The 24,404-nt window shown below is 47.3% G+C and overlaps 2 protein-coding genes and 1 long non-coding RNA gene across 4 annotated transcripts in view; 2 read left to right on the forward strand and 1 right to left on the reverse strand.

Moving 5' to 3' along the window:
• The window catches only part of LOC109569990 (membrane-spanning 4-domains subfamily A member 7-like), a 26,709-nt gene extending 14,128 nt beyond the window's left edge, over positions 1 to 12,581 (forward strand). For both annotated transcript variants that reach the window (XM_019975822.2, XM_019975821.2), the window contains 4 exons: positions 5,213 to 5,347; positions 7,048 to 7,104; positions 8,795 to 9,001; positions 12,119 to 12,581. In XM_019975822.2, coding sequence (XP_019831381.2) covers positions 5,213 to 5,347; positions 7,048 to 7,104; positions 8,795 to 9,001; positions 12,119 to 12,238 — 519 coding nt within the window. In that variant the 3' untranslated portion in view covers positions 12,239 to 12,581. The remainder of the gene's footprint in view (positions 1 to 5,212; positions 5,348 to 7,047; positions 7,105 to 8,794; positions 9,002 to 12,118) is intronic.
• Positions 3,444 to 24,404, reverse strand: part of LOC139176111 (uncharacterized) — a 26,979-nt gene continuing 6,018 nt past the window's right edge. Inside the window, exons 2-5 of the long non-coding RNA XR_011560603.1 lie at positions 23,393 to 23,485; positions 20,794 to 20,892; positions 5,610 to 9,100; positions 3,444 to 4,673 (exon numbers count right to left, since the gene is read on the reverse strand). This is a non-coding gene — a long non-coding RNA (uncharacterized lncRNA). The remainder of the gene's footprint in view (positions 4,674 to 5,609; positions 9,101 to 20,793; positions 20,893 to 23,392; positions 23,486 to 24,404) is intronic.
• LOC109569991 (membrane-spanning 4-domains subfamily A member 14) overlaps positions 12,722 to 24,404 on the forward strand; it is a 31,726-nt gene continuing 20,043 nt past the window's right edge. The window contains exons 1-5 of the mRNA XM_070767518.1: positions 12,722 to 14,998; positions 15,710 to 15,912; positions 16,352 to 16,506; positions 19,435 to 19,563; positions 22,194 to 22,244. Of these exons, the coding sequence (XP_070623619.1) occupies positions 16,369 to 16,506; positions 19,435 to 19,563; positions 22,194 to 22,244 (318 nt within the window). The 5' untranslated portion in view covers positions 12,722 to 14,998; positions 15,710 to 15,912; positions 16,352 to 16,368. The remainder of the gene's footprint in view (positions 14,999 to 15,709; positions 15,913 to 16,351; positions 16,507 to 19,434; positions 19,564 to 22,193; positions 22,245 to 24,404) is intronic.

Raw genomic sequence — 24,404 nt, forward strand, 5'->3', positions numbered from 1 at the left:
CGCAGGGTCAGCCCCTGGGGCGGGAAGATTCTCTGGAGAAGGAAATGGCCGCCCACTCCAGTATTCTTGCCTAGAAAATCCCATGGACAGAGGAGCCTGGTGGGCTACATCCATGGGGTTGCAAAAGAGTCAGACAGACCAAGTGACTGAGCACTCACAACTCACACACAGCACAGCAGCATCATATTCTTTATCCCTCATTTTCTTTTCTCAAAGCCTCTTCTGAGGGCTTGTGCAAACAGAAATCTTGTTCCCAAGGGTACAGTTTTCACTGACACACTCACTGCTAGGCATAGAAATGAAGGCAGTATCTTCCTAGCTTCTCTTGGAGACTTCCAGATCAATCTTTTCCTCTCATTTCTAGAAACTTCTAGAATCTCCTGTCATCCTGGTAGGTTATTCACTCCAACTTTTAACAAAGGACAGTGCAACTGTCCTTTTCATTTATTACTTGAAAAATCCTAATTTCAGTCTCTCACCTGAAAAAGATATTTTTGAAATCTTAATTGTGTTTTGAACAATGGAAGAGAACAATTATTTCAAGCAATTGTAGACAGTCATAAACTTCAAAAGGTATTTGTTAAAGGTAATTCTAGTATTAGGAATAATTAAGAATTGATAGAATAAAATTTTAGGAAGATTGAGTTTGGTTTAAAAAACCTAAGAATAATCAGTGTTTTAGAAAATAACAGTAAATGATATACTGAAAAGTTTGAAACATGATCATCTTTAGGATAACCATCCGATGAATACGTTGCTTGGAAATAAAACCAACTACTGCTTATTATTCTACTATCATTTACCAGTAGTCACTCTCTTAATTTACTTCTTTTAAATAGCTGGTTCTGAGCTGACTTGCCTTTCTCCTCGTTTGGCCCATGCAGCCTATAATCTAGCCTACAGTTAGCCTAGAATCACAAACACATTTCACCATTTGCTTCAGCAATCAATAAGAGATATCAATAAGAGATAAGTTTTCATTCATACATTCACCTGTCATTTATCGAGCACGTGCCGTGTGCCAGCTACTGTTTTACACACTGGAGTTAATCAGTGAACTATACACTTCAGAGCTGTTTTTTTTTTTTTTTTTTTAAGCCCCATTCCCATATTCCTTGAAGGAATTGGAGAGACACATTCCAGTGAGTTCCCCCTTCGTTCACTCTCCCAGGTAATTCACTCTTTCCCATTCTGATTTTGACTGTTGAGTCACTGTCCCTCCATACAGTAGAGTTTCCACCATAAGCCATTGCTATTTCAAAATTGGTGTTTGTGATCTTTCCCAGCGCCATGCCCTCTTCGCTCCTTGACCTCTTCTCCCCAAGGATCTTGTCCAGCCTTCCTTAGACAAACATTCCCTGGGTCATACCCTGTACCTTATCAGTACTAAGAGCAGGAACCCAGTTGAGAAGGTAACAGGCAGGAAACCTCCGGGCCCCCACATGGAGGAAATAGGCAGCAAGCATCAGACGATTTTTCATCTCTCTCTTAAGCAGCAGAAGAAAACAAACTACAAATGTAAGATTTTTCCCTTCTCTATACAAATTTAAAAGGTTTCTTTTAAAATTCTGTGTTGCCATGACGACACCTGGTTCCACCTGAACTTCAGTTTTCTCAAACCTTGAGCTAGCCAATGCGGCTTTCCTTATGGAAATGCTTTTCTTAAGCTTTGTTAATGAACTAAGTATTTTCCTTAGATTCTGTCTTTCTTCAAGTCCATTCTTCCTAAGACTCAGAACGGATCAGGGCTCAACAAACCAGTATGTTTTACTCACGGAAATGTTCTCTTAAGCTATGAGACTATATATTTGCTTGGAAACCTGCCTTTCTTCAAGATTCATGTCAATTGTCTTATGGCCTGGGATGACTCCCCTGGTGCCAGTGTTGTCTCAGAATGCATGTTGTGGGTGAGCAGCCCAGTGCCACTCTCTGAGTTTTGAGACATTTCCTTTCTCTAATTAGCAACCTACTAATAGGTGTATAACTTCTTGCTAAAAACTAGCATGGGGCACTCTTTCTGTCCCCTTCTGATGTCTATGTTGGAAGCTTTCTCTACCACATTTATGCTTTAATAAATCTTTATCACACAAAAGCTCTGAGCAATCAAGCCTCATCTCTGGGCCCGGATTGAATTTCTCTCCTCTGGAGGCCAAGAATCCCGGCATCTTCCATGGCTCAGCAACAACCTTTTGCAATCATTATCTATTTTTCAAGAATCTCATACTACAGCCACAAATTCTAATCTCTCAAGGTCGTTCCCTCTGACTTCCATTGACTCTTTGTTTAACCTTGCTGAAACTTACTAATAATAACCCTTCCTCACAGAGCCTTCCTCTCCCAGCCACGACCCCCAGGGGCCACTCTCTTGTGATGCCTTCAACAACCTCATCCTCGCATCCTTAGAGCACACTCTCCAGGAAAAAACCTATGACATTGATTTAACTCTAACGCTGCCCATTTGCCTAATCTGTACTTGAATTCACGCAACTAACCATGCCTGAAAACATGCCCACACTCACATGCACACATACACATCACTTCTTATTTACGACCATAAGCCCAAACGGACTGTCAAAGCTGCCTGAAATGTGCATGGTATTTGTTTCATCTGTTCACTTTCCTATGACCCCAGAAAACCACTTCATACATTCTTTCCCTCCCCCGCCCCCAAAACCTCTAGAGTCTTCCTTTTCCATTGATCACCTTGCTTCCTAAAAGGCTAAGAAAGTTGAGCCTATCTGGTGAGAAAGTCTGAAAGCTGCTACACATCTATAATTACCCACATCTATGCTCATGTATTCTTTATCTCCTCCCCATTGCTGAAAATAAAATAAATGCCCACCTTCTAATTAAGATATTCTTCCCTGGGGGCAGTAGATCCCAACCCTTTTCACTTGCTCCAGTAATTCTCTGAAAATTTTCTTAATCAATTCCATGAGGGCAGAATCTTATTGCAATTTCTCCCCATCTTGAAAACAAATAAACAAAAAGCAAAAGCAAATACTTTTGACTTCACACACCCTCCAGCTGATGCCCCCTTCTCCCCTTGCATTCCCAGGAGCACTTCCTAATGGGGGAAGTCAGTGTCTCTAATTATTCTTGGATGATACTCTCTCTTGAGCCATATCTGGTGGTATCTGTCCCCTTTGCTCCACGCTGCTAACCCAGTTTCCAGGCCTTTGGTGTTGATTTTCTCAAGATAATAGAAAGGTTTGATGCAGCTGATCACTCTCTCCTACTTGAAATACTATATTCTTGGATGGGCTTCCCTGATAGCTCAGTTGGTAAAGAATTTGCCAGCAATGCAGGAAACCCCAGTTTGTTTCCTGGGTTGGGAAGATCAGCTGGAGAAGGGATAGGATACCCACTCCAGTCCTGTTGGGTTTCCCATGTGGCTCAGCTGGTAAAGAATCCACCTGCAATGTGGGAGACCTAGGTTCGATCCCTGGGTCCGGAAGATCCCTTGGAGAAGGGAAAGGCTACCCACTCCAGTATTCCGGCCTGGAGAATTCCATGGACTGTATAGTCCATGGGGTCACAAAGGGTCAGACATGACTGAGCGACTTTCACTTTCTTTCTATTCTTGGACATCAGTCCTTCTGGTTTTCCTCCTTCCTTCTGGGTCTTGCTTTTTATGTTTCTATTTTTCTGATCCTAAATTTGGGATTCTCCACAGCTCAGTCCTTGACTCCATTCTCTTTCCATATCTGTTACAATGAAGAACTCATCTGGTAATAGGGATTTAAATATTATCTTCACTTACAACTTGGAACAAAAAGGCTGTATCTGTTGCCAGGATCTCCCAACTTAAGACTCACATATGCAAAAGCCTATGTCCATCTCCACTTGGGCGTCTACTCGACACCTCTCCCTAGTCTACCCCGGGCTGAAATCCCGATCTTCCACCCCAAGCCCAGTCCCCATACAGTAATGCCAAGTTTAAATCAGTGTTGACTCCATCACTTCAGATACTCAAGCCGAGCCCCTTGGAGGCACACTTCATCCCTTTCTCATAATCCACATTCACACCATTAGTAAGTCCGATAGTTTTACTCTCCACAGCGCATCTAGAACCGCCTCTGTTATCCACATCTTCCTCCAGGCTGGCGCCATCTCACATGTGAATTACGGAAATGCCTTCTCTATTCATGCCCCTGCTCTGTCTCCTTACGATCTACTCTCAACTCAGCAGACACGACGATCTTTTAAAAACGTGAATTAGATCATGTACTATCCTTGCTCAAAGGCGTCCAGTGGGCTTGCCTTTTTACTGAGAATGACGGGCAAAGTCGGTAAAAAGAGCCTGCAATGCCATACATAGTTTGCATCACACCCTTAGTACTTCTGAGGGCTCAGTTCCTAATACTTTGCTCTTAACTCATTTTGATCTCCAAGGAATTCATCAGGAAAGGACATAACACACGTCTGGTGACAGTGCTTTTTCACTCGCTTTATTCCCCTGATGTCTGGGATAGTCAATAAATATTAAAACAGTGAGTTTTAAAACAGTGTTTAATAAGTATTAAACAGTGAGTAAAGTGAGTAAAGCTCCATATCAGATGAATAGGGCTGGAAACCTGGTTCTTCCATTTGGCCACTGGCATGGGTTTTTACAAGTTATTTTGACTCTGGTGCCTCATTTTTCTTATCCATGCGTGAGACGAGATGAATAGCTAAAACGCAGAAAGTGTTCAACAAACATAGACGACTGTCACCACCATTGGTGTCATTAAAAAGTATGAATAATTATTAAAATCCGATGATGAATAAGATGAACTATGGCACTAAAGACTTTCTGCTCTACTTCAATTGAAATTGAGCCTTTTATTAACATTCCCATGATAAATTTGCTTTCTATAGCCATCTAACTGGACCACTGTCTAGAAAATTTTTCCCTATCTATTTGCCCTAGACCAAACCAAACCAAACAAAGACCTGTAAACTACCTTTTGCAAAATAAAGTTAAAAATGCATCTATCACTTCCTGATTTGCTAGGTTAATAATTCTATCAGAAATAAAGAGGTTAGTTGTATATGACTCTCTAATAGAATGCCTATTGGCACCTTGTAACACTCCCCCGCTCCTTCTAGTGACAGATGATGGCGTGTACTCTGCACTCTTCAGAATTCACCGTGTGCGTGCAATGACAGCTCTCATCTGTTTACAGCGTTCTCTGGAATATTTTACAGTTTTCCCTCTTATTTCTTTCAGATCATCCAGATACTGTGTTTCCTGGTGATTTCAAGTTTGGGGGTCATCTTGGTTTCTGTTCCCAATTCTTCCCAGCTCAGCCCAGCAATTTCCAGCATTCTGATGACTGGGTACCCATTTTTAGGAGCTCTGTGTGTGAGTAGAGTGGGGTCTCCAAGAGGGGATATGCTTTATAAGTGCCAGCTGGGTGCTAAGTCATGGAATGACTCAATCCCAAGAAGCAGGAGAAGACTGAGTTCCGCCACCTTCCCTGTATTACTATTGCACATCGCGTGTCTCTAGTTCAGGAAAAGCGGCAGAAGGACAGTCCATCCTGCGTGAGCCTCCCAGGGAGTGGCTGGCTGGGGCAGGAGGCAGTATGGTCACACAGTGGGCATGCCAGTGCAGCATTTCTTACCTGGCTTCATGACATACTTCCAGAAAGCAGAAGGTTTTTCCTATCCTTCTTTGGCCCTTTGGTGAGGCCATTGGAATCCCTCCAGTTTAAGAGTAATCCACCTGTCAGCAGAAAGTGAAAAGCTGGTTTTTTCTTAAATAAAATGAGCGCTGCTGGTAGATGCCACAGATCTGCAGAGGATTAACTCACAGTGGCAAGACTCATGGACCAGGGACACTCTTGCTGCATAAAGTTTTTTTGAGGCCTTCCACATAGTGGCTCACGGCAAAGGGCCCAGCAGATCCTTTGCCTTGGAGATTAGCCAGGACCTCCCCACATCTCCCACAAAAGGCCACTTCTCCATGCAGCATTCCGGCAGAGGAGAAAAAGGCATGTTCTGGGCAGACAGACTTTTGCCACGGTGCCTCCTCTGTATGGACACCGTCCTCGTGTGGGCAAACCGTGCATTGAGGCAGGGGGAGCCCTGCTTCCGCCCCCAGAGAGCTGCTTGTCCTGACTCCTCTATCTCACCCACAGTCTGGGCTCCTGCATTTTCTAACGAAAGCTAGAAGTGACTCACGCTTGACCAGCTTTGTCTGCAACCACCCGATCCCACGTTTAAACCACAAGCTTAACCCATGTTTCAGATTCTCAGAACATTATCCCTCCACCAACTGGACTCTTAATACCACTGGGATCAAATGCAGACTTGAAGGGCTTTAAAAGACTCTTCACGTATAAGACTTTCACATCTGACCCTTCCCATTTTCCTCAACTCCCAGCCTAGCTCAGGTTACTGACACCAACGGCTCGATGCGCATGTGTTTCTGCACTTTGCGCCATTGGAGCCTGTCTGCTACGTGCTTTAGGTGGCTGCTCCTGCCCTTCTGAGCCCTCAAGTCACGGTCTTTCTCGGTCTCCTCTCTTTCCACCTCGTCGTCTAGCAACACTCGCCTCCCTCCATGTGTAGCTCCTTCCCAAACCTCCTCAGCTCCTAGTGATTTCACTAACATAAATTCAGCTCCTCTGTGCATCCTGCGGATTCTTCAAAGTCAATGGAGGCATCCTGGGGGTGAATATCAGGGGTCTCTATCCATACGGATCCCAATGAATTGACATGATGTATTGATTGAGCTGGGGCTTCCCGGGTGGCTCAGTGGTAAAGAATCTTCCTGCCAGTGCAGGAGATACAAGGGACGTGGGCTTGATTCCTGGTCAGGAAGATCCCCCAGAGTAGGAAATGGCAACTCTCTCCAGTATTCTTGCTTGGGAAGTTCCATGGGAAGATGAGCCTGGCGGGTTACAGTCCATGGGGTCGCAAGGAGTTGGACACGACTGAGGAACTCAGCACGTGCGCGTGTGCACACACACACACACGCACATTGATTGCCTGAGAGGAACATGGTGGTCACATTTCTGTAAGTCAACTGAACTGATCATTTCTCTCTTTTCTGAGCAGTTTGCCATTACCGGAACCGTCTCAATTATCTCTGGAAAAAAATCAAATAAGCCTTTTGTAAGTATGAGAACCATTGATTCTTAGCTGACTGGAATAAAAGGAACTTCAGAGTTAACTCTTTGGGGGGGATTTGGGCTCTTCCCTCCTAGACTAGTGCTCTTTGCCCTACAAAGAGGCCTCTAGCATCATATTCTAAGCGTGGAGGAGGTTTACCTCATTTGCTTAAATGGTAGAAATTTTTGAATATACCACGGGCTCCTTACGACTTGCTATCTTGGCCCTGAAGGGGACAGACGCCCATCTTGCTAGAGCCTAGAGGTCCTTTCTAGGATAGGGAGATCCTTTTCTAGAGGCAGAAGTGTGTGGGCGTAGGTCCTGTTGCCATCTCCTCCACCTGCTTAGAAACAGCCGTCAGACTGCAGCCATTTTGCTGACAAGGTCAGGAGGGGGCGAGGGGAGCAGGCGCTGAGGTCTTTGATCCTCTCCATAGCAAGCTCCCCTTCGCACAGCCACACACCCACAAACATGACCTCAGGAGAAGCCACATCCCGACTCAGGAAGATCCACAGTCTGGTTAGCGATGGATGAGGGCACATCAGATGGTGTATGAGAGACGGTGTAGAGGCCAGTATAAGCTCCTGATGCTTGAAGCTGAACGTCTTAACCCCACAACCAGTGGACAGAAAAATGAAGAGTTCACAGCCTCGGATGGGGTCAGAGCTCTGTCGCTGACACTTCTGTGTGCTTCAAAAAGTTCCTTCCTTCTCCAGCCCCTGGTTTTCTCATCTACAAAATGCAGAAGAGAAACATGTGGCTCTCAGAGCTGGTTTTCCCAAGTGCCCTGAATTCACTGAAAAGGCAAGCCACAACCAGGATGACCTAACGCGATGTGACTTGCATGTGGGACCCAAGATGACACGGGGGCTCACATGTGGGACCCAAGACAGTACGTGGGCTCCACTGCCTACACTTGGCAACTCTGGGCAAAGACTCTGCCTGTTCAGGCTGCTGTTCCTTCAGGGATTCAGCACACAAAGCCCTGAAGCTATGGGGCCAAGAGATAAGAGGACAGAGCAACCATCCTCCCCAACAGCCGGTATCCCACTGTGATGTTAAAACAGAAAAGAGCGTGCGCTGGGAGCCTGACACCAAGCCTGGCTCATTTTTGTGGAGGAATCATATCCTGTGGAAGCTCTTTTCCCCAAGATGTAGAATACACCCCAGGAGAGAGTGTGACAGATGTGGTTCTCATTGGTCTGATTCGTCTCCAGATGGGTAGTCCAACTTCTCCAGCTGGTTTCAGCCTTTTCTCTGAAGCTGCTTCTTGATGGGAAGAGAGTCAGAGAATGGTCCTCACAGGAGGGACCAAAGGCCATATTCCAGAGCCCTTAGAGCAAAAGAATGATGCTAAAGCTGCTGAGGAAGTCAAGGAGGCCCTGGCAGGTTCCCGGGAAGCTCCTTCTCCATCTTGGTGGCCCTGCAGAGTCAAGGAGCCAGACCTCTTCCCCTAAGAAAGAACCGTTCATACATTTTCTCATTCAACAACCTTTTACTGATTATATCAGGTGACAAACCAGGTAGTGAGAAGGGCCTACAGAGTAAATAAAACACAGTCTGTGTCCCCAAGGAGCACACGGGTTGGAGGAGAACAGACGCAGGGAAGCCCCATTGCAGAGAGTGGATGGAGGGTGAACAGCCTCACGTGCTGCATCCGTGATGAGGTCCCAGTGCAGAATTTTTCTTCCAGGCCATAAACAGCCTCATCTTCAGTGCAGTGAGCTCTGTGGCTGCTGGAGTGGGCCTCATCCTCCTCGCTGGCAGCCTGGTAGCCCTGAGGACGGCCTCCCAGCAGTGTGACTCCGGAAGGGATTACCTATCCTTGCTGCCTTATTCGACGTACTATTACTCGATATATGACGTCAAGGACTGTCTCCTGACCATTGTCGATCTAACAGTAAGTAGACTGCACTTCCTGTCATGTGATACCTCAGTGTCCCTGCTTCGCAGACTTTTCTGCCTTTTCAGCAGTCTCCAGCCCTGTTGGTTTGAACATCTGGAAGCAAATAGGAAAGACAAAAAATTATGGTTGAAAGAGGTTGGTCAGCAGGCTGCATAATACGGGCGAAGCACTGTGCGAGATCAAAACAGGGAATCAAGAAGGGCTGTGCGTGATGGCCTGTTTGGTCATCCTTCTTAAATGATAAATACCCCATTCTCAGTAGCTTTAGCCCTCAAAGTGCCCCCTTCATTGAACAGGCATTCCCACCGCCCACAGCACAGACAGAAACATTTCCTTTCGATTTGATTTGGGATTAATGCATCATATGGTAAGCTGGTATGGAACTTGAGCCTTAAGCCCAAGCACAGAACTACTAGACTGGCCAGGCAGGGCTGCAGACAATGAGAGATGGTCTACCCAGGGATGACTCTTAGCAGGAATGCCAGCATCCCTTGGCACCATCTTCTTGCCACACTTCCCCCAAACCTGATGGTCATCACCTGTTGATTATGACCATCTTGGCTTGGTCAGTCCTCTATATGCAGGCTCAGAGTTTGGAAACCATAAACTCTGGCCCTTTTAGGAGAAGGGTTACTCCCCTTGTGACTCCTCTTCGTCTGAGCTGGGGAGACAAAGGCAATCTGTGTCATCCCCTTGGATCTGTCTCTTGAATCACAGAGACTGTGTGTGCGTTTCTGAACTCACAGCCTTCTCTGAGGTTGCCTGTGGGACCCAGAGGTTGCCAAAAGCATCTGCTTTGATCCAGGAGCTTGAGGAAGTGGAAGGGTACAGAGACTCATCTGGCTGGAACTCAGCTTGAGGAAGCCCAGCAGACAGAACAACGCTGGTGCACGGGAGAGGTCAGGCAAAGCAAGGAGAATGGGAGAGGCGCTCTCCCGCCGTGGGTAATCAGACCTTAATTCAGCAAAAACGCATCTCAAACTGCCTCCCCCGCTCAGGTAACTAGAGCCAAAGAGAACTTCCTGCAACATCAGAGGAGCTGCGACTCGGCAGACCGGGCAGAATTCAAAGCCCACTCTCTTTATTAACGTAAAGATTACCTGGGGAAAGTAACAAAGTTAAAGTTAAAAATACATATCAAGAGATGGAAGACAGAAAGAAGGGAGGGTGGCAGGAAGGTCATCTTACATCCTAGAAAACTAAGAAGGATATTAAAGCCAGAGCAGAGGTCAGAAGACCATGGCGGCCTGGAAGGAACATAGATGTTGGAGGTGGGCTCATGGAAGTTTAATTCCCATGATAGGATCTGAGGCTCTTCAGGCACGCTGGATGTAGGAAGCTCGCACCGAGTGCTCTGCAAAATGTTAGGAGCTGAGACTAAATATTTAGCCTATTTAAGAAATAAGACAAGGAGAACACTCTGTCCTGCATCTCAAGAAGCTTCCAGAAACTCTTCCATAAAGGTTTATAGGATGAAATCATCTCCCCAAGCCTTGTGCAGATAGGGTACCCAAATCCGAAATTACATATAAAATAGAGGAACCTTGACTAAAATGACTAACTTAAAATTGTCCCCGGATCTGTGAAACTCCCAAGGTACTATCAGAATCAAACCCAACTCCCATCAAGAGTTACTGTTGTTCCGTCACTAATGCGTGTCCCACCCTTTGCAGCCTCATAGACCGCAGCACTCCAGGCTCCTCTGTTGTCCACTGTGTCCTGGAGTTCGCTCAGGTTCTTGTCCACTGAGTCAGTGATGCTCTCTAACCGCCTCGTCCTCTGTGTCCCCTTCTCCTTGTGCTGTCTATCTTTCCCAGCTTCAGGGTCTTTTCCAGTGAGTCAGGTCTTTGTATCAGGTGGCCAAACTATTGGAGCTTTAGCTTCAGCATCAGTCCTTCCAATGAATGTTCAAGCTTCATTTCCTTTAGGATGGACTCTTTGCAATCTAAAGGACTCTCAAGAGTCTTCTCCATCAACAGAGATGTCTGTAAGTCCAAATTATGCGTCTCCTACCTACCATGAACTCTCCAACCATCATCGCCCACACACTGAAGTTATCTAAGAATGAAAATATTTTGAAAAACATTAAGGGAAAAAATGAGGGATAGCAGAAAATAGGACAAACATGAAATGTAGTTACCTGAGAGTTAGAGATTACATCATAATTTGAAAAAATGCTATAATGAAACTGCATTTTAAACGATTAAAGATATTTAAAAAGGAATTAAAACCAAATGAAAGAATATGGCAATGAACAAAAAAACAAGTGGATCTGAAAAAGAGCCAAATAGTATGATTATAAATGAAAATTAAAATATTTGAAATTAAGAACTTAGCATCAGTTAAATAGGAGATACAACATATAGGTCTGATTAAACCACATAGAACACAATACACTAAGATAAAAATTTAGAAAATATCAATGAGAAGTTAAAAGACACTGAGGACACAGTGAAGGGAGAAGGTTCAACACATCTCATATGAGCTCCAGTGGGACAGCGTGGTAGACAGGGAGGATGCAATAGAAATAAGCAAGAACTTGGCAGAATTTAAGAAAGATATGGGAGTTCAGACTGAAGGACTGCACTGAGATTGTTGCAGGATGAATAAAAAGCCCACACCTAGAAACAGCATGGCAACCAAAGACACTCAAGAAAAAAGAGAAAATAATAGGAGCGCCTATAGGTAAGTGAGCGACCTCCCTGGTGGCTCAGCTGGTAAAGAATCTGCCTGCAACGCGGGAGACCTGGGTTCGATCCCTAGGTTGGGAAGATCCCCTGGAGAAGGGAACGGCTCCCCACTCCAGTGTTCTGGCCTGGAGAATCCCATGGACTGTATGGGGTCGCCAGGAGTCGAACACGACTGAGCAGCTTTCACACACACACAGGTGAATGAAGGCTGACTCTCATCTCTGAGTGTGGAATACCGAGGTCTTGAGTGGAAACCCTTGCTATTCATTTCCCTGCTTTGGTTCAGAGATCCGAAAGGAAAAGCAGGAAAGAGGATGACGTGGTCCTCACCGCCCCTTCCTCTCTCCACTGTTAGAGTCTTCACTCGCAGTCTTGTCTCCTGAACGAGTCGGGCACCAACCATCCCTGTGTTGACTTACAGGGTGTCCTGCTGGTGATGCTCAACTTCACGGTGCTGGAGCTCTTAGCAGCTGCATACGCTTCTGTCTTTTGGTGGAAACGGTCGACTGTGACAGCCCTGCGTTCATTCAGTCACGAATAAGAAGAACTGGGGGACCGGAGCCGACATACGCACATCACGACGGATGAGATAACTAATAAGAACCTGCCGCATAGCACAGGGCCTTTTCTCAGCGCTCTGGGCTGGCAAAGAGGGAGCGCGTGTGCATGGACGGCAGACTCACGAGACTAACACGATTCGGCAAAGCAGCTAAACCCCAGGAAAAACAAAAAGACGAGAGGATGTGTGGTCTTGCGCTGGTGTGAGCTGGCGAGTCGTGTGGTTTATAGGCCCTGCTTCTGTAGCGCTTTCATACTCACATTGCTTAAATTTTAAACATCATGGATTCCAAGAACACTTCAATTAAAAAATACTTCTACAATAATACGGCTCTATTTCTGTCAGTTGAATATGCCTCTGTTCTCTGTCTCATTTAACAACCTTATTCTTAAATATCTAAACTCAAAGATCGAATTTAACCAGAACGCTCTCTCCCATCTAAGTCCTAGACCAAACAAGAAATTAGACACATAGAAATATAATTAACTTGTTACTGTACTGGAGTGAATAGAACTGCCCAATAAAGAGGCTCCTACTGTCTCCCCTGGTCTAGGCTGAGGCCTATCCTAGAGGGAACGTGCGACAGAAATCCACAGCATGCCTTCCGAGTGACACGTACAAAGATGGGCACAAAGTGATACACACCAGAGCCCCTACAGGAAACTCCAAATGCCAAAGTGATACACACCAGAGCCCCTACAGGAAACTCTCCAAATGCCAAAGTGATACACACCAGAGCCCCTACAGGAAACTCCAAATGCCAAAGTGATACACACCAGAGCCCCACAGGAAACTCCAAATGCCAAAGTGATACACACAAGAGCCCCACAGGAAACTCTCCAAATGCCAAAGTGATACACACCAGAGCCCCTACAGGAAACTCTCCAAATGCCAAAGAGTAGGAGAGACAAATAAAACCGTGGTGTAGTCGGACAATGGATGGGCTTCCCAGGTGGCTCGGACGGTAAAGAGTCTCCCTGCAACGCAGGAGACCCAGCTTCAGGTCCTGCGTCAGGAAGATCCCCTGGAGAAGGGCATGGCAGCCCACTCCAGTATTCTTGCCTGGAGAACTCCATGGACAGAGGAGCCTGGCGGGCTTCAGTCCTGGGGGTCACAAAAGGTACAGCTGAGCGACTAACACACACAAACAATGGCGTGTGATATACCAACGCAAGTGGACAAACAGCAATTATATGCCACATGGACGACTCCCACAGTGTATGATTCCACGTGTACACGTGGAATCTAACTGAGAGGGTCAGGATAGTGGTTACCTTTGCAGGTGATGATTGGAAGGGGACCCAGAGGGCCCACGGGTTCCTGGAGACAGTTTTTCTTGATCTGGATACTAGTGCTCTAGAGTGCACTAGAATGTTTTCAAGTGTGTGTGTGTGTGTGTGTGTGTGTGTGTGTGAATATTTTACACTGGGGCTGGAGAAACTTTGAGATTTCTTTTTACCCAATAAGCCAAGCAATGCAATAAAATTGTATGTTATCCAAGAGCTATTTCTTATTTACTTTCTACTGTTAATAGAAAGTTTCTTCAGAATATCTAGAGGATTGTATTCAGCATTATCTAGGTTAATATTGCAAACTGATGGGAGGATTGGTAAGGACATTTCACCTTTCATTTCTAACCTCTCATCCAAACCCTTACCCCTAGCCTGGTTGTCTGTCAAAATTGGAGTGACCATCTGCTCAGTTCTAAAGTCAGAAATTTGGGAGTCTGTCTTGGCTCCTTACTTTTTGCTTCATAACCACATTCAGTTTGGGAAATCAATTAGCAAGAATCACTAACAGGAAGATCTAAGAAACTTGTAGCAAGAAAAGGTGTGAAAAGTTTCAACCAAGCCCAAGAAGACACTGCAGACATTTATCATACATATTAGAAGTCCAAGTTCTCAGCCCTGATTTTCTAAAAATGCATCTTCCTCAGAAACTTAACCCAGAATCACTGGCTGAGTCACACATACTCAGATCCTTATCACAAACTCTCTGATCCTTCTGATCTTAGCCAACTCCAGTGAGAGTCTCCTTGCTGAAGTGAGTTAGCAGCCTCACTGAGTAGGCAAGGAGCTGAAGGCATCCTCTAATCTCCAGCCCTGGGAGATGCTACAATGCACAGAACAACTTTCTATGGTGGCAAAGAATCTTCAGGCCCCACATGCCAGCCATGTCAAGGTTAAGAAACCCTGCTATAACTAGGAAATACTCAAGGTAATATTTGAACATTATGGGAGGTTTTGTGAAACTATTTGCTTTATGGTTTAATTGTTAAAATCATAACAAATGTAAGAATAGCAAGGAGTAACATGGAAAACGGGGCTTCCCTGGTGGCTCAGTGGTAAAGAATCCACCTGCCAAAGCAGGAGACAAGAGTTCAATCCCCGATCCAGGAAGATCCCACAGGCCACATGGAACAACTAAGCCCATGCTCCACAACCACTGAGCCCGAGCTCCAGGGCCCAGGAGCCGAAACCACCGAGTCCGAGCTCCAGGGCCCGGGAGCCGCAACCATTGAGCCCGTGCTCCAGGGCCCGGGAGCTGCAACCACCAAGCCCATGCTCCAGGGCCTGGGAGCCACAACCACTGAGCCCATGTGCTGCAACTACTGAAGCCTGTTCGCCCGAGAGCTGGTGCTCCACAAGAAGAGAAGCATCGCAGTGAGAAGCCCATTCACCGCAACTAGAGAGAACTCCCATTCACTGCTACAGAGAAAAGACCCAGCACAGCCAAAATAAAGTAAGTAAATGAATAAACGTTTTTTAAAAATTACAAAAAGGGGCTTCCCTGGTGGCTCAGATGGTAAAGAATCTGCCTGCAATGTGGGAAACCTGGGTTCGATCCCTGGGTTGGGAAGATCCCCTGGTGGAGGGCATGGCAACCCACTCCAGTATCCTTTCGGGGAGAATCCACGTGGACAGAGGACCCTGGCGGGCTACAGTCCCTGGGGTCACAAAGAGTCAGACAGGACTGAGCGACTAAGCACAGCACTAGACTCAGACACCCTTTCTCTCCTACCATCCATCTGCTCTTCACTACAGTGGTGATAACACCAGCACTTACAAAAGTGTGCTATGCAGATTATCTCATTTAATTCTCACTACAGCCCTATGTTGGGCTGCCCTGGTGGCTCAGATGGTAAAGAATCCACCTGCAATGCGGATTCGATCCTGGCTTCGATCCCCGGGTTGGGAAGATCCCCTGGAGAAGGGAATGGCTACCCATTCCAGTATTCTGGCCTGGAGAATTCCACGGACAGAGGCGCCTGGAAGGCTACAGTCCATGGGGTTGCAAAGAGTCAGACATAACTGAGTGACTTTCACACACGCACACACAAACACGGAAAGCAAAATTCCATACAGAGTTTTACATTGTTTGAGTTGCATTTGCATAGCTCTAACCAGGAAGACTCTCACTTGACTTCATCTTACCTGTCTTTTTGAAAGCTAGAGTTACACCCTATGGAAGTGGCAACTACATCTGGTCCAATACCTGCATGTACTGATTTTCACGCTGGAAAGAAAGATGGTTAATCAGTACTGAGACAATCAGTCAACCACGAGTGGGAAACGCCTTTCGAAAGAGGGTGGCAGCCCGGCTGACGCAGAGTTTGGAGGCAGGCGGGCAGGGTCTGACTCCTTCCCCGCCGCTCGGTACGTGGCCTCGAACAGTTTAACCTTCTGTACCTCATTTTCAGGATGGTAGAAATGTTAAAAGAATCAATGTGAATACATGTTAAAACAGAACCCCTTCCGCAGTGCCAGGAACACCGTGGGTGTTTCCTCATTTAGTTCCTTTCTAGCCCATGAACACAGGCCCTGGGATTTGTTGGTACACCACCTGTTTATTTTGTGTTGACCATCTGTTTACAAATAAGTGGACAATAAAGCAAGTCTTCCAGATAACCGGATCCTTCACCAGGAAGACAGAAGAAGATGCTCTAGAATTCTAGGACTCTGTGACTCAATGACTGTGATTCTGTGGTTCTAGTGCTGGGTAATTGCTAAGGGCTCATTGCCAAGGACTCCATGTGAGACTGATGGCAGACCATGATTTTGGCTGCAATGGTTACTCACCCATTTTTTTTCATAGAGTTTTGCCATTGAATCATGGAATCATCATCTGAGGTCAAAAGATCAACCCACGTCATCAGTGTACAACCAAACGAAACTGTACTGACTGCACTTCCCTATGGCCCTCACAGTTCTCTGCTGGAATTCCTGAAGGGAGAGCCGAAAGTCCTGGGGGTAAGTCTCGCCCACTCATGGGTCTTCTTGGAAAGGAGACCATGTTATTTCTCCAAGTATGTTTGCAGAGATGCTTTTCAGAAAAGACATTGATCCCCTCAGTTTCCCCTCATCTGTCATCTAAAATACATCCTTCTTTCTTATACTCTTTTAAAAAGAGATAGCCTGTCTATTTATTCATTTATCTGTTACTATTTGCTGCCTTGGGCCTTAGTTTCAGGAGGTGGGATCTTTTTGTGGCGCATGGACTCTTAGTTGTGCCTCGTGGGTTCAGTAGTTGTGGCATGTGGGCTCAGTTGCTCCTCGGCATGTGGGACCTTAACTCCCTGACCAGGGGATGGACCTGCATCCCCTGCACTGCAAGGCAGATTCTTAACCACTGAACGGCCAGGGAAGTCCCTGCAGCCTTCTAAGTCATGAGCATGTACACATAATTGGATATTCAGTAGAAGAGCTAACATGTAGCCTACAAGACCACTTCCCTACATTTTACAAATTATTTCAATTCAGTTCAGTAGCCCAGTCATGTCCGACTCTTTGCGACCCCATGGACTGCAGCACACCAGGCCTCCCTGTCCATCACCAACTCCTGGAGTCCACCCAAACCCATGTCCATTGAGTCAGTGATGCCATCCAACCATCTCATCCTCTGTTGTCCCCTTCTCCTCCCACCTTCAATCTTTCCCAGCGTCAGGGTCTTTTCAAATGAGTCAGCTCTTCGCATCAGGTGGCCAAAGTATTGGAGCTTCAGCTTCAGTACCAGTCCTTCCAATGAATATTCAGGACTGATTTCCTTTAGGATGGACTGGTTGGGTCTCCTTGCAGTCCAAGGGACTCTCAAGAGTCTTCTCCAACACCACAGTTCAGAACCATCAATTCTTCTGCACTCAGCTTTCTTTATAGTCCAACTCTCACATCCATACATGACCACTGGAAAAACCATAGCCTTGACTAGATGGACCTTTGTTGACAAAGTATTTATTTATTTTTAATTGAAGGATAATTGCTTTGCAATATTGTGCCAGCCTCTGCCATACATCCTGCAATGCAGAAGACCTGAGTTTGATCCCTGGGTTGGGAAGGTCCGCCTGGAGAAGGGAGAGGCTCCCCGCTCCAGTGTTCTGGCCTGGAGAATCCCATGGAGTGTACAGTCTATGGGATGGAAAGAGCCGGACGCGACTGCGCGGCTTTCACTTTCACTGCCGGACGTCAACACGGATCAGCCTTTCTCGCACGTGTCCCCTCCCTCCTGAAACCCCCTCCCACTCCTCTAGGTTGTCACAAAACGTCCCTATGTTTTGATCAACAAGGGAATTAAAGTTCTGTTTAGAAACATGCAGGGTTTGCTCATTTCTCAGCAATGCTTCTGAGGGCTTATTTAACTCTAAGAAATAGAAAGCTCAACTGTCACGAATAAGACCACTAACTCTGAGGAAATCCCTGGCCTGTTTCAGGAGGAGCTAGTGATCATCTTTGAATCCCAGCAGGGGGGATGGAGGAAACCAGGGCCACTTTCCTAAATATCTTATTAAAGGAGTGAGCTTGGGCTGTGGGAGCACCTCTCTCGGAGCTAAAAGCCTTTGGAGGTGAAGTTAAACATCGCCTTTGTGTTGTTACAGGCATTGGGAGCTCTTTGAAAACCACCCTCAAAGCTCATAGTGAGCTGCAGTGTTGATACACACACAATCTGTCATAAATAGACTAGAGCAAAGCTGTGTGCACAGCCCCCATCCTTAGTACAAGAATCAGAACACTACCGGGACAGTTGTGACCCAGGGCCATAGACGTGTGGCCTGGGGGAACCCAGACGCCTGAGCGGACGCAGAGACGCTCTGCGCTGAGGAAAGCCGCGGACCCCCAGGAACCACCACGCTCCCCTCTCCCTGTGACCCCTAATGGGCTGAGGGGCCCACGGGGTCACTCTTGGCTCTGGACAGGCCTTCGCATCAAGAGGTGAGGCATAACCTCCCCCCAACTTCTCTGCTCCAGCTCAGGGAACTTCATACACTTTCAGAGCACTGGACTGAGGCTACAATTCTCAAAAAAGAAAGAAAAGAAAGTGAAAGTGAAGTCGCTCAGTCGTGTCTGACTGCGACCCCATGGACTGTAGCCCACCAGGCTCCTCCGTCCATGGGATTTTCCAGGCAAGAGTACTGGAGCGGTTACCATAATTCTCAAAGGCTATATTTAATGTGGAAAATGTGTGTGTGTGTGTTGGGGTGAGGATGGTAACAGGAGGCTGGTTCTACAGAAGGGGAAAGAATGTCAAGGTGAGTAGTTTGGGATCGGCGTCCTGAGAAGCTTGCCGTCTAGGGCAGGGCTCCGTGGCAGCCCATGGTCTGTGAGAAACGGGCCGCAGAGCAGGCGGTGAGCCCCAGGCGGGCGGGGGGCGAAGCTTCATCTGGGTTTCCAGCAGCCCCAGCTGCTCACGGCATCACCTGTCAGATCAGCAGCAGCTCTAGAGTCTCATCAGAGTGTGAAGGCGACTGTGAACCGCGCCTGTGGGGGATCGAGGTTCACGCCTCTTTCCAGAACCATCCCCAAACCATACTCCCCAGCGCCCACACCCCACCCCCCGGCTGTGGAAGAACTGTCTTCCGCGAAACTGGTCCCTGGTGCCGAAAGCCGAGGACCGCAAATTTAGAGGGAGAGTCAGACACATGCTCAAACCCGTGAGATGCAAGACGGACTGATAACCCCAGAGACACTGTCAGCAGGGAAGGGTGAGCATGAAGGATTCGGACACGGACACAGGGGAGTGAGGGGAGGAAGGCCGCCGGGCCTCCTGAAAGCCTGAGTGGTGGGTAAACAGGAGGGGAAGGCACGCAGGCGGAGGGGGCGACATTCTAGTGGCGATGCCCACTCGCCTGGGAGGCTCCAGAGAGCCCGGGCACGCGTGGCCTCACCGGCCCATTCTTCTCTTCACAGGCTTCCCAGGTCCTGCTTGCCCTGATCATTGCCGGCATCGGAGCTATATTTGCATTGAATTACTTCAACTTCGCCCAAAGATTCCCCCTGGTTTTCTTGACAGGATATCCATTCTGGGGAGCATTTATTGTGAGTACTGTTAGGAGCTTTGGAGGAATTACCAAAAGACTGGTTTGAATTGACTCCAGTCCTGAGACAATGAATCCCACGCAGGTGGTCCCCAAGGAGACCAGATAGCCAATCCCCTCCCCGGGAAAAGAAGTGATTCCATCTGGGTCATGGCAGTACCACCATCCTCATGGTGATAACCATTCTTACGTGTACAGTGTTGAAAAGTTTTCCAGCCCTCGTGTGTATAGTAAGTCATTTGCTCCTTACTACCAATCTGGGAGATTAGATGGGCATATATCCTACTTTTCCCTTTGCAAATAAAAAAAATGGAATTTGGGAGTAGGTAGCAATTTAAACCTGCCTGGCTAACACTCACAATCACAGCCTCTCAAAGCTTAAGGAGAATTTTAACACATTATTATGGCTCAACTGCTTCATTATGCCCAGAGACAGTTTATGAATGTCATTCATCCAGCTAATGAAAGAATCGTAAACATAATTCCTAGTACAGACCTATATCTGTCCAATCCCCACAGCCTTGGTTCCTAATCTTATGCCATCATATTTAAGGCTAGACTCTGTAGAGCTTCCGCTATTAAAACCTAGAGTCCCAAAAGGGCATGAGTGTTGTCTGTTAGAGTTGTCGTTACATTCTCAGACCTCAGAGTCATGCTTGCTGCATAGCAGGCGTGAATGAATCGCTCTGTGAACACATGGGTGAACTAATGAAGAAATGAGACACTGTCTCTGTTAACGCCCTGCCTCTCTTGATGAGCACAAACACCCCGAACCTTTCCTGAGACACCAGCAGTGCTGCTAGCTTCCATTTCCCAAACGTCAATGGCGTGAGACAGCGTGACTTTCACAGCGCACACACAGAAAGCAGGCAGACCAGCTCCTCGCTTCCCCACGTCACGAGAGGACGTTCCCAGCGTGATACTGTGTGATCGGCACGCGTGAACGACAATGAGGGTCTGGCACATTACTTTTTAAAACTCCACTCTTCACTGAAGAGGTATTTACTGAGCACCCATCCTACATCTGCAGGAGGGTCCTAGGTGCCAGGGCCCTGGTGGACAAGGCCCTCTTTGGGAGAAGTGACGAGCTGCGCTTAGAAATAGACAGGGTTAGGCATCTGGTGGCTAGGCTATAAGCGAAAGTGCAAGCAGCTCCACAGGCACGTCACCACATCCTGCTGCGCCCTCGGAGGAGTTCCAGGCGTCAGGTGAACATTTAATGGGGACTCACCTGTGCTGGGAGGCCAGGGAGGCGCTCTGCACGTGGGTGTTCACCGCACAAAGTAGAGGGAAAGCTCGCTCCCGGCAACAGTGAAGCATGAGCTGAGGGCTTGATGTGGGCGAGAGCAACAGAAAGAAGACCAATGAGTCTATTGCAGTGGCATAAAAGGAGGCCAAAAATGTAGGCTGGAACCAGGTCATGCCGATCCTTATGGTCGTAAAAAGAATGTGGTGCTTTAATACGAGAGCAAGGTTAGTAAGATCGGAAGACTTGTTATCTCTAAAATGTTATGTCCCCTGAGAGGGTAATGAGCCCAAGCATGATAAGAGCAGATCTGGGAGAACCAGCTGCGGGGAGGCTGCAGGATTCCAGAAATGGAGAGGTGGTACCTTGAACTCTCTGGGCGGCAGCAAAGATAAAGGCGGACGGCTTCGAGAATGACCTGGAAGTAGAGCTAGCCTGATCGGTGACCCAAGCTGGGAGGTGAAGCTGAAGGAGGCATCAGAGGTAACATTCTGATCCCTACATGTCTTCTCAAGGTCCTTGACTCCAAGGCCCAATATCCCCAAAGTGGAAAACCAATTCCCATGGCAGAGGTTCTCATTATTGGAACATTAAAAAAAAATATGGACCCCACCCTGGGGAACACCGGTCTCATTTCTTCTGTGCGGTTCTAAGCTCTCTGCGCTTCCCGGGAGCTCAGTGGTAAAGGATCCACCTGCAGTGCAGAAGTTGCTGTTGTTCAGTCGCCCAGTCGTGTCCGACTCTTTGCGACCCCATGGACTGAAGCATGCCAGGCCTCCCTGTCCCTCATGATCTCCTTCATATCCATTGCATCAGTGATGCCATCCAGCCATCTCATCCTCTGATGCCTTCTTCTCCAGGAGACGTGGGTTCAATCCCTGGGTTGGGAAGATCCCCTGGAGAAGGAAATGGCAACCCACCCAATATTCTGGCCTGGAGAATCCCATGAAGAGAGGAGCCTGGCGGGCTACCGTCCATGGAGTCACAAAGAGCGACTAAACAACAGCCAGGCTCTTTGTGTCTCATATAAATAAGTGGGTAAGATAAGACTAGATTCCAGGCCCCGCACTTACTCAGAGCACACAGAGCTCACCTTCATTATTCCAGGCCCAGAGCCCAGGACGTCTTTCTTTTGGAGCCCAGCAGGGTGGTACCTTTTGGACCTTACGCGGGCAAAGAGCCCTTGTTGAGTGACAAGCATGGCCAGCACAGGATTTTTTTCTTACGTCAGGGCCCACCGTCCTTCCCTGATGGAAGAGGCCAGTTACGGAAGGGTCTGGGAGGGTCACAGACATGTCGGTTACGATATAGTCTCCGAAGGAGGTTATACCGTAGGGCAGTCAAGCGCTCCATCGCTGGTAACTTTTCTCTTTCCTTCCCCACAGTTCACTGTCACAGGGTACCTCACAGGAACCAACAGCAATGACAAGTGTGTGGTAAGTCGCCTTGTGACTTCTGGGCAGTTTGAAACTGTACTTCTCTTAGAGCATCTTTGGGCAGAAAGCCTTGGGTAATAAAGGACCCTCCAGGGAAGTCTTTGCGCATCAAGTGTGCAGTCGAGGCCCCTGCTGTTTGGCAGCAGCATGAGCCCTGCAGCCTTCCCCTGGGTGCCACTGCCTTGGTCAAATCAACCAAAGGAGCTCCTTATTAAAGACCATTTTACACTCCTGACTCAACAGTGCTTAACTGGGAGTAATTTTGTGCCTCCTCCAGCTCCACCCCCAGGAATATTAGACAAAGCCTGAAGGCACTTTTTTTTTTCCTGGCTGCCAAGCTCAGAGCGCAGGATTTTAGTTCCTGACCAGGCATGGAACCCACGGCCCCTGCAGTGGAAGCCACAGGCTTAACCACTGGACCGCCAGGGAAGCCCCACGCTGAGGACATTTTGATCATCACAGCCAGGGGTGGTAGGGTGAGGAGGGCTGTTGTCATCTAGTGGGTAGAGGCTGGAGATGTTTCTAAACATTTTAAAATACAAAAGATAGTAAAAGAAAAAAAAAAACTGTATCTGGCTCCAAATACTTATTGTGTCAAGGTGTATAAACCCTACTGTAAGCAAATTCAATCCCAGGGTCCCAGTTGTTACACCCTCACCCCAACAATGGGCTCCCCAGGTGGCGCAGTGGTAAAGAATCGCTTGCCAGTGCAGGGAATGTGGGTTAGAGCCCTGGGTCAGGAAGATCCCCTGGGGAAGGAAATGGCAACCCACTCCAGTGTTCTTGCCTGGAGAATCCCATGGACAGAGGAACCTCGAGGGCAGTCCATAGGGTCACAAGAGTCAGACATAACTGAGTGACTGCACACACACACACACACACACACACACACACACACCCCAACAACGACAGAGTCTTCTCCTTGGGGTCTGCCCAAAGTCTGCAGGAAAGAGTCTGGCATTGATGCTGATTGTTCTAGGGCTGAATCCAGGCCACCACTCATCGCTGTGTCAAATCTGAAGGATTATTTTGAGGATTTAATAAGATACCACATATAAGACAAAATGATACTTAAATGTTTACATGCCTAACCAGTCTGATTTTTTTAAGGCCCTGGAGAAGTAGACCTTCTCTCAAAGCCATTTTACCTCTTTCTTTATGGTCCTCTGCCAATATCCGCCAGAGACAGCTACAAACCTCAGGGGCTTCTAGCGGGGACGAAGGCCTCCATCTCTCTCTACCTGTGGAGATAGATACGGACAATGCAGACGAAGCCTCAACTTTCATTCTTCTCTTGCACTGACTTCCTTTTGGACCTGAGGGATAGACCGAGGATAAGGCAGACCTGCCCACGACTCACTGAGCTGGAGGCAGACCGTTACGTCACGGGGACAGCAGTGCTAACCTGGGCGGTGTAAGACCTGGCTCCATCAGAGCTCTTCCTCCGAATTCACAATCACGTGACCCCAGAATCCTACTGACCTGTGACGTGGGGATAAAAGGGGGTTTGCCGACATCATAAAACTGTCATGAGGATGAGAGGAGACTAAGCTGTGCACGCTCTTTGTAAACTGTAAAGCAGAATACACCTGAGGGGGTGTTGAGCTAGAGATGTTAGTCCATGAAATGTCCTCTGGGAGCCAGAACAGAGCCTTGAAGGAACCAAAAGACTTAGGACTGAGCGAGACGGCATATCCGTGTGACCCTGGGCATTTTCTGCCAAAATCCCCATGGGCAGAGAAAGATCTGCGTTTGGGGCAAACATTAAAATCATAGGTGTACTTCCAAGTTACACCACAGAGAGTCACACGTCCTGCCGGATAGGACAGGGTGTGTAAATGCATAAATGTATCACTGCACTTCCAACAGATGTAACAAAGTCGAGTATAGTAACCATCCGGCGGAACTGAGATGGGAGACTTTTCTGTTTCTCTTTTAAAAGAGCAGTATCCATGCTGGGATTAGGTAATGAATGACACCTCTCTTCCTTCAAAGGAACTCAAGAGTTATATAACAAAACGAAACAAAATTTAAAAAAAAATAGGAAGTAAAGGGAATAGGAAATTGGTGGGGCTATCTGAACTGTTAATAGCTTGGAGGTTTGAAAAGTGAGAGCCAAAGGAAGGAAACCATTAAATCTCAGTCCAAATTCATTGCCAT

The sequence above is a fragment of the Bos indicus genome, chromosome 15 (genome assembly GCF_029378745.1).
Source record: "Bos indicus isolate NIAB-ARS_2022 breed Sahiwal x Tharparkar chromosome 15, NIAB-ARS_B.indTharparkar_mat_pri_1.0, whole genome shotgun sequence".
Lineage (NCBI taxonomy): Eukaryota > Metazoa > Chordata > Mammalia > Artiodactyla > Bovidae > Bos > Bos indicus.